General features: G+C 40.4%; 1 protein-coding gene across 1 annotated transcript; it reads left to right on the top strand.

Moving 5' to 3' along the window:
- Nucleotides 1-533: 533 nt before the first annotated feature.
- On the top strand, nucleotides 534-2,957 carry LOC149029345 (G-type lectin S-receptor-like serine/threonine-protein kinase LECRK3). The gene has a single exon (XM_089150603.1). The coding sequence runs from the start codon at nucleotides 534-536 to the stop codon at nucleotides 2,940-2,942; it is 2,409 nt and encodes an 802-aa protein (XP_089006729.1). The 3' UTR covers nucleotides 2,943-2,957.
- Nucleotides 2,958-10,539: the final 7,582 nt, after the last annotated feature.

Here is a 10,539-nt window from a genome sequence, read left to right as displayed (position 1 = left end):
GTGTAGCTTCACCAGTCGGGCAAAGAGGGGTGACCCAGACATTTGCTGTTGTCATATTAAAATAAACACATTCCACAAAGTGAATTACTCGGGAAGGTTAAGGGAAGAAAAGATGAGAATAAATACTAAGCAAGTCATTGGAATTTTCCTGATGTTATCCAGGTTCACACTCAAATAAACGGAATAATTTGCTTTCCCTTCAGTTACAACATGTCTTCAATTTTTCCTTTTTTCAATATTTGGTCAACATGCGATTCTTAACTGAGTAGCAGCAAGATTCATTCAGGAAAACTGAGTAAGACGTTGGCATGATGTTCGAATTTGAATTAGTCAATCAATTAGATAGATTTACCAGAATGATACACCAATCAATGAAGACGGTTTACCTAAACTGAACCACTTTAAAACCTTCCTACTTGTCTCTTTATCATAGAAATTATATGAGGAAAAATTCAAGTCCAATTTTAAACTTCAAATGATGCTTTTGAAGTTTTTTGAGTTCTTTTAGACATCTTCGCAAATAGCTTTCAGCAATGGCTTGCTCTTCTGCTTTTCGTCGTGTTCTTATGATTAATCTCATCTCATCTTTTCTTCTTTTTCCACTCCTGGCAGTTTCTGAAACCAACGTGACCTTGGGTAGGTCTCTCGTAGCTGGCGATGGTGGTTCTCCATGGACTTCACCTTCCAATGACTTTGCCTTCGGGTTTCGCAGCCTAGACACAAATTCAAATTCCTTCTTGCTCTGCATCTGGTTCTATCAAATACCAGACAACACCACCGTTTGGTACGCCAATGGTGGATATTCAGTTCCAAAAAGCTCCCAAATTGAGCTTACAACAGATGGACAACTTGTTCTTACCGACCCCAATGGCCAAAAGTTATGGACGGCTGGAGTCTCAAATCCCAGCGATGTTGTCGCTTACGCTGCCATGCTCGACAATGGCAACTTTGTGCTTGAAAGTAACAATTCTGTTCACCTATGGCAGAGCTTCAGCCATCCTACAGATACCATGTTGCCTGGACAAGTACTGGAAGTGGGTGGGACTCTTGTTTCAAAGTTGTCGATGACTGACTACTCACGGGGAAGGTTTCAGCTCCAATTGCTTCAAAATGGAACTCTTGCTCTCAATTCTGTCTCCTTGCCGGCTTATAGTCCCTACCAGCCTCCATACTTCTCTCAGGGATCTAATCCCGCTGATAACCGTTCCACGTTGGTCTTCAATGAATCAGGCAGTTTTTATTTACAGGGGAGCAATGGAAGCACTGTAGAACTCTCACCTTCCACCACATTCCCAATCTCTGATGTTTATCACCGGGCAACCCTTGATGTTCTTGGGGCAGTTTATCTGTATACTCATCCAAGGTCTTCTAATTGCAGTAATGGAAACTGGTCTATTGTGAAATCATTTCCTGATAATGTCTGTGACATTTTGCCGGGGGATTATGGTAGCGGTGCTTGTGGGTATAATAGCTACTGCACGGTTTCTAACGGGATGCCCATCTGTCAATGCCCACCTGAATACACCTTCATTGATCCTGACAACAATCTGAGTGGTTGCGAACCAATAAACCCACTTGTATGTAAAGAAGGTCAATCTTTTGAGAGTCAGTTTGAATCCACGGAGCTGAATGGCACTGATTGGCCACTTAGTGACTACGAAGAGATTACGCCCATTACTGAAAATGAGTGCTGGAAGTCTTGCTTGCAGGACTGTTACTGTGCAGTTGTTATTTTTAGGGATGTGACATGCTGGAAGAAAAGGCTTCCAATCTCCAATGGGAGGTTCAATGCAAATGATACTGGAAAGGCTATATTCAAGATTAAAAGGAATGCAAGTTCTCCGACTCCTTCAAGTTCTTCTACCGCAAACAATCAAGATCATCAAACGATACCCGTCCTGGCTGGATCATTGGGCGGTTCTCTATTTGTCAATTTGATATTGTTAGCTGCAACTTGTCTGATTGCTTTCTTTGAGTACAAACGTAAAGCTAGAAATCGAGTTTTTAGCATTTCAGAGACTAATCTGCGTTCCTTTACATTCAAAGAACTCGAAGAAGCCACAAATGAGTTCAAAGAAGAACTGGGGAAGGGTGGTTTTGGCGCTGTCTACAAAGGTTTCTACCCATTAGGCTCTAAAGATCTGATTGCAGTCAAGAAGCTGGACAAGGTGGTTCAACAAGGTGAGAAAGAATTCAGAACAGAAGTAAGTGCCATTGCTCAGACCCAACACAAGAATTTAGTTCGGTTATTTGGATTTTGTGACGAAGGGCCACACAAGCTTTTGGTATATGAGTTCATGAGCAATGGCTCTTTGTCTGACTTTATCTTCGGAAACTCAAGGCCTCCTTGGAACCAAAGAATCCAGATTGCAACTGGGATTGCAAGAGGGCTTGCTTACTTGCATGAAGGATGCAGCAACCAGATAATCCATTGTGATATAAAGCCTCAGAACATATTTCTAGACGATTTTTTCAGTGCAAGGATTTCTGATTTTGGGTTGGCAAAGCTGTTGATGCCTGACCAGGTCTTGACTCACACAAGTATTAGAGGGACGAAAGGGTATGTAGCGCCGGAGTGGTTCCGTGGTATGCCAATCACGGCGCAGGTGGATGTTTATAGCTTTGGTGTTATGTTGTTGGAGATTATCTCTGGTAGGAGGAGTGTGGAGACAACAAGGGGTGAAGATGAAAAAGCAATATTAACAGATTGGGCTTATGACTGCTACAGAGAAGGTAAACTAGAAGAATTGGTGGAGAGGGATGAGGAAGCCACAAGGGATGAGGAGAGGCTACTGACTTTGGTGATGATAGCTATTTGGTGTATTCAAGAGGATCCATCACGGAGGCCAACAATGAAGGTGTCGCGGATGCTAGAAGGAGCTGTTGATGTTCCATGTCCACCATGTCCTTTCCCCTTCATCTCTTTTGTCACTGGAGCTTGAATGAACTTTTGAGGTTCCTTCTCCCCCAGCACCTTTACTTCTCTCTCTCTTCCTCCCTTTGTTGTTTCACAGAATTGGAATTGGCACTCATATTTTCTATATCAAACTACTTTACAGCTTTTCTTTCACCTTGTAACCTGGATTCACATGTAAGCTTTGAGCAAAACAAATGGCTGTTTGTAAATTGGATGTAGATTTTGGTAGGATGCTAGAAATCTGTTTCTGTCAGATATATGCAAATACAACTGCAAGTGTTTCTTCTTGTAAACAAGTGCTCATTACATTATGAGTACTCCAAAGATATGACTGCAAATTTGTTGCCCAAATGAGCTGAAGGAAAGATCAATTGATACCATTAGATGCCAAAAAGTTCCAAACTAAACTAGTAGTTCTGAATCCGTCTTTGAATTGTAGCCATTGAGGGTTACTTTAATGATAAACTGTGAACATTTTATTCATTGCTGTCTGATATGGGCAATCTGTATTGCCACCTAAGACAACTAGATTTTTCTTTCAAAAATGAGACAGAGAGAGGCTTCATGTTATAGTAATTTTCTATTTATCCTAAATCATAATTTAAATGATTCAGAACAAAATTTATATAAGTACTATAAATTTTAATTAATAAATAAATCTTATTGATATTAAAGGATCTTGCAAGTTTGACAGATTCCAAAGGAAAAGAACCCTTTCAACTCAAATAAGTTACGTAATTAAGTTTCAAGAGAAAGGCATATTAAAATCAAGAACAATAAAGAAAATCAGAAGTTAGAAGAGAAAATCTGTCTCTGAGATTTTTTTTTTTTTTTTTTAAAGAAACAGGAAAAATATTCATTAAGACAAACACTGAATTACATCATTAATCTTATAGTCTTGGGGAGCAACCGGATTGTCCATCCTTTGAACAAAAAGCTACATACTGTATCTTAGGTAGGATGGCTAATACAAGAGAAACTACATAAGTTTGGATCAGCTCCACATTAGGGAGAACAATGCGCTTCCCTAATGCATTTGAACCTTATATTAGGGGGTGGGCCCCACATGGGTCCCCTGAGTTATTATTTCTATTTTTTTAATATTTACAAGTGGACCCCCTACAAACGTATGATGGGCAAGCATCTGGGGAATACATTGTTCTCCCTTAACAGGAGGTGATCCACACTGACATAATACAATCACAATGTAGTAGTATTGCTCCAAAATTTGACTGTAGACCAACTGGTTTGTAAAAAGACCAAACATGGTTCTTGGTTCTTGGAAAACAAAGAAGTGAGTGTGGGCCGCCTCTGGGGGTAGGAAGCAACCTCTAATAATTAAGTTAGATTCTGATGAACACAAATTCTCGTAGAGAAGAGTAAATGATCCTAGAAGACCAAGAGAGAATGTCTTCTTGGGTAGCTGCAGGAGAATAATAATCAAAGTTAATGTTTGTGAACTTACTTCATTCATAGAGAATGTGGGTATATATATCATGTCTATACCTCTGAGGTAATGAGAAGGCCTCGTGGCCCTTGGATTTTTTTATTCCTAAAGAAGGGTGGCGATGGTCTGAAATGCGTAACTTGTTTAGCAAGCCAGGTGCTCAAGCTTCCAGAAGAAGTCTCGAGACAACTGGATGTAATCCCATTGAAAGAGGGGATCAGATTCATGCTGACATAAATGTGACAGCAAGTCCAATCTTTGGCAAAAAAAAAAACAGTAAGGTGCAATCCTCGAAGAAACCTTAAGTGAATGAGAAGCTTCTTAGGTCTCAATTAGCATCTAACGAATCTCACTGCATTGTCAGTGTTAGTTTTGAATCTGCGCACCGAAGAGGGGTGAATTAGTTGAAATACCAAATAAACTCCTGTGCTCAATACGAATATATTTCCTAAAACTAGACTTCTTGATGGGCTTGTAGGAGAAAACCCCACTCAATTTGACCCCATATAGCCCCCCAAATCCTTGTCTGAAGTTGCTGAACTATGTCTGGAAAATCCTGCTTGCGCATCGAAGAAGGTGAGCTTAGTTGGTGAACTTAATGAACTCTCATGCTTGATCCAAATGTATTTATGGAAACTAGACTTCTTTATTGACTTGTAGGAGAAAACCTCACTCAATTTGACCTTGTATAGCCCTCTGAATCCCTATTCGAAGTTGCTGAACTATTTCTGGATTTTCTGCTGAAACCTGTTACCTGTTTTGGTCGATCCTTTTGGTCGATGCCATCAACCAAAACCAACGACCAAAGTTACCCAGAATCGAGAAAAAGATGCTTTTTGGATATTCCTTCATCTATTTAAGTGAAACCTCGAACCTAGAACGATATTTTACTCATTTCAACACCTGAGAACGTGGGAAAGCTCCTCTTAGGCTCCTCTTTGGCTTGGGTGATGATCTTCTACAAGAATCATTGTCTCTTTTCTTCAACTATCATTTTCCAAGGTATGATTCCTTCTCTTGCTCTCTATCCTAACCACTTCTCTTCTTCTTTTTACTGATGAGACCATGGCCAAGGTACTGCAACCTTGCAAACACCTTGCCATGAATGTCTCTTCCCATTTATACTTGTTTTTCCTTCATTCTTGCTATGCCTCACTTGCATCTTGATCCTTACATATACATTACCATGATTCCTTGCTTAACAACTTGATTTCTTATACTAAACTGAGATGTGGAGTATGATTAGTCTAATCTATGTCTTGCAAATGATTGCAATCATGTTCCTAACCTATTCCCCAACTAATTCTCTAGCTTCCCTCTCATTTACATCAATTTCTCATGAATGCTAGGATTCTTGTCTTTAGAACATAGGACCTCAATTTGGGGGTTTTCATTTGGACCATTGGATTGTGATAATACTTTCTAGGTAGTGTTCTTACATTGTTATTAATCATCTCTCCAAGTTTCAGATCGATCCGAACCCCGGAAGACCCATTTTGGACCAAAATCCCCAAAACCCATTATGCAGCCCCGAAGACAATTTTGGTCGATCCTTTTGGTTGATACCATCGACCAAGACCATCGACCAAACTTCTTGCTGACAGCAACCTTGCTCCGTTTTGACCCGTTCGACCTCCGATTTTCCCGATTTCTTTTCTAACCTTTCATTTATGTTTGTTTAGGGTCTTAACAATTCTTTTGGACTATTTCTTGGTATTCTCAATTCATCATTAAATCAACCTAAGGTAAGGATGGTTATTCCATAAACATATAGATCATCAACTTATGATTTATGTTCTTATTTATGAATAGAATCTTTTGATTTCTTTTAATCGTTATAAGACTGTGATATATGTGTTAGAACAGTAGTATTGAAATCTTTATACTCTTGTCATGTTACATTACTATTCTTATTTACTTATGTCTATGATGATTCATTTCAATATCATGATTTAACTTGTATTATGAAGATGTATTGGATGCATGAGAAGTGATGAACTTGAATATGTGATTGCCTACGTATAACTTGGGATTGGGGAGTGTCCTATTGACGCTTCTATCCTTGGGCACCGGAGGGAAAAGTATGGGATGTTCTCCGAAGGTGCATATCGACTCTTTCCCAGGTTATTGGATGACATACATAGGACTGTCTAGTGGTTTGGCTAGGATGTCCCTGTCGTATCAAACCCGAATCGGAAAGGCATTGAGACCGAACGACCCGTGGTAGCAGTGGGGATTTGTGGGCACTCAAGACCGGTAACCAACCCGTGAGAGGTCATAAATCTCATTGTGGGAGCCATTTATTGGTAGGGTTTCAAATGGATAGACTTGGGCTCACGGGCGCTCAAGACCGGTAACCAACCCTTGAGAGGACGTGAGAGCTTCCCTTTTACTATTTGTGGATGACCAATAGGGTTGATGAGTCCGTAATCCGGGATTACGCTGACTCTAGTGTGAAGGATACTGGAAAGGATTGCCGGGGGCGAGAAATGGACATATCTGGATCTGAGATGATATGACTGAGTAGATGACTTGCATTGGGCTAGGCTTTATTGTGACATGCGCCAATACTCATACCAAATGGTGATGTGAGAGAGTGGTGACTAAATCCCCAACCATGGTTTTTTGAGGACTTTACCGATATTCCCTGGGCATTCCCAAGATATGGAATGGGAGAGTGACAGACGACCCAGAGAAGTATGGTGCTATGACTTAAAGCATGTCTACCTTAGAGACCAGCATTCATAGAGTTAGAACCATACTTGTATCATGTGTTCCATATCATATTGCATCATGTTATGGCTTGTATCATATGGTTTATATGTTATGGAATGACTACCTTGCTGAGTTCTTTTGAACTCACTCCTTTTTGCAACATATTTTGTTAGACTTTCCTACAGGTACTACCACTGTTGACTGTAGCAGTCAACCCTTTGGAGGCCGAGTTGAAGACTTGTATCATACTGGTGGCGATGAACTAGTTGATAAAGACGAGACCGAGATCGGGACTTGTTTGTAGCAGTTCAGTTTTATATTTGTGTGTTAGGGATGGGATGTCGCCTCATTCCCTTTTTAACCTTTTTATTTGAATTGTCGGGACTATAGCTTAGTTGTTTCACTTGTTATGTGGTGAATCGGTTATAACCTTTACTTTTAGTCGTTTCATCTTCCGCTAATATTATAGGATGGGTTTCCTCCCTCCTTTTCACACTTGATTGTTTATACTAATGAAATCCTTTCCGCACTCTGATATTATTTGTGAATCCTTCTGAGGTACCTTCTCGACTTTTATTATTAAATTGTTTGGATACAAGGAATTGTTCTTGCTTTTGATTATATTATTGTGCTAAGTGACTATGATCGTTCCTAAACTTGATCGGCGGGACTGTAATTCACTCCTCGGGTAATCCAGATAGGGTATCCCCTTGGTGGATTTAGGGCGGGATGTGATAGTAGGAGCATGGCTATAGAGATTACTAGGCTCAACAGTGATATTGGGTACCAACTCCATAGATATGGGTTGATGCAGACTAAGTATGATGACATTTGTAGGGAGTTGGGGAGAACCCGAAAGGACCTAGAGGCTGCCAAGCAAAAGCTAGGTGAAATACGTGCCAACAATGAATACTACAAAAGTGGCAAGGAGGAAGCCCAGAAAAGAGAGGCAGAGGCAGTGAAAGCCTAGGAAGCAGCCATCCAAGATAAGAAAAAGATGGAAGCTGAACTGGACAAACTGAAACAAATGTGCTCAACTTGGAGGCCACAGTGGCGAAGCTACAGAAGGAAAACTCAAAACTTTATGCCTACTACTCAAAGCTAGACTTTGAGAAGCATGAGATAGAGCTGGAGTTAAAAGAGATAGACTAAAGAATTCAGAAGATGAAGGACCAGGCTGCCACTTATGTAGAGGATTCTATAAAGGAGTTCAGGGCTACTGCTCAAAGCTAGACTCTGAGAAGCATGAGATAGAGCTGGAGTTAAAAGAGGCAGACTGGAAAATTTAGAAAATGAAGGATTAGGCTGCCACTTATGCAGAGGATGCTATAAAGGAGTTCAGGGCTTCTTCTGAATATCAAAGGGAAGTGGAAGAGGCAGCTCTTCCAGGCTATGAATGTGGCCTGGATGAAGCCTTTGAAAAAATGGCAAAGAAGCTACTAGAGGAAACCCTGAGGGAAATTTGCAGGGATGCTCCCTTCGATGCTAACACTTGCGCAATACAGAAGATTCTTGTGTATAGCTGGATGCAATCCTCAACTCAGGGTCCTGCTCCAACTAGTGGTCCTTCAACAGTCCCCACTCCAGCTGCTGTCTCCTCAATGCCACCTCCAAGAGCTCCTTAACCTGAAGCAAACAAGGACCCTCTCCCTAAAGAAGTCATCATCTCCAACAAATCAATCCTAATGGCTCTACCATTGTCACGATTGAAAGTGATGATGCTACTGAAGCTCAACCAATTGTTGCTGAATGACTAGATCTTTTTAACATTGACTTCTTTTTTTAATAGCATACACTGATTAAAGAATTATTTTTTACTTCCATCTTGTACACCTCACATGTTAGCACTTACAGTAATTGTGATCATCTTTATCCCTTACCCCTCACACTTATAAAATTCTACTAACTGTGATCTCTCGGGAGAATTTGAGTGACAATACATTTTCTTATAAAAATGACTTAATGCTTACAAAAATGACTAAGTACAAGCATCGGGAAAGATTCCAAGAATGTATGCTTTACCAAAGGAAAACAAATGTATATAGGATAACACTTAGGATTCGAGCAAGTTGCTCTTACTTGTTCAAGGATGTATCTTGTTCACTGATAGAACTTCCTTAGTTGCATTGCATTCTAGTCACGAACAAGTTCTTTATTAGTCTCCAAATCTTTGAGTTTATAAGTTCCAGGTTGGAGTTCATGTACCCCAAGGTAGGGACCTCTAGGAGATAGCTTATTTCTTCCTCTTGGGGCAAAAATATTAGCTTGTCGGAGGACTAAGTCTCCTTACCGAAAAGACTTTCTTCGTACTCAGGAGTTATAATATTTAGCAACTTTTTTTTTTTTCTGATAAGTCACATTTCAATAGAAAGCTGCTTCTCGGACTTCATCAGCGAATTCCAAATTTGCTTGAAGCCCCTCTTCATTTGCTGCTTCATCAAAGAGTGTTGATCTAAGTGATCATGCTAACACTTCTATGGGAACTAACGCCTTAGTGCCATCAGATAATCTGTAAGGTGTTCCCCCCCCGTTGGTGTCTTGATGAAGTCTTGTAGGCCTAATGAACTTGAGGCAATTCCTCAACCCATTGCTAGTGATCTTCCTCCAAACGTCTCTTAATTCCATCAAGTAAGGTACAATTGGTGACCTCTACTTGACCATTGCATTGAGGATACACCACTGCGACTCTCCTGAAATTAGTATGATAAGTTTAACAAAATTCTTTAAACGCTGGATTGTCGAAATGAGTGCCATTGTCTGCCAACAATATCTTGGGTAGGCCTAATCTGTAAACGATTTTGTTAAGGGTGAACTTTTCCATCTGGCTTTTTGTGATGGTTGCAGTAGGTTAAGCCTCTACCATTTTTTGAAGTAATCGATGGCAACGATCAACCCAAGAGATCCATTCCCCCATCTAGCAAAAGGTATTGGGTTCAAAATGGAAACCAATGGCATAGTTGGGGCTCTTTGTATTGAGGAGTGGAGTTGACAAGGTTCACAGTGATAGACATAACTCTGAGCATCTTTGACCATCGTTGGCCACCCCTTGTCTTAGGATTTTGAGAGCCAAAGCTTTAGCCCCCATATGAGCTCCACAGATACCTTCATGCACTTCTACCAAAGCATATTGTGCACCTGATGGACCTATGCATTTCAAAAGTGGTCCCTCAATAGATCTCTCATACAACATGCCTTCTACCAGGGTGAACTTGGTTGCTCTTCTTTTGATGATACGCGCTTGAGCTCGATCCTCTGGAAGTTGATCATGTTGGAGATGAGATTAATTCGTCCATCCATGATGGTTCTACTTCATCAATTTCATCATTTCCCAAGCATCAATGGTTGGTTCATAAAGGATTTCTTGAAAAATGGAAGCTTGAATGTCTTCAATGCTTGTTCATGCCAATTTGGCTAAGATATCAGCCTTTGCATTTTCCTCTCTAGGAATTTGAATGAATTA

This window comes from Hakea prostrata, chromosome 1, assembly GCF_041222555.1.
Source record: "Hakea prostrata isolate BN-2017 chromosome 1, UWA_Hpros_2, whole genome shotgun sequence".
NCBI lineage: Eukaryota > Viridiplantae > Streptophyta > Magnoliopsida > Proteales > Proteaceae > Hakea > Hakea prostrata.
The sequence above is the reverse complement of the archived record's forward strand: the minus strand, read 5'-3'. Positions and strand labels throughout refer to the sequence as shown.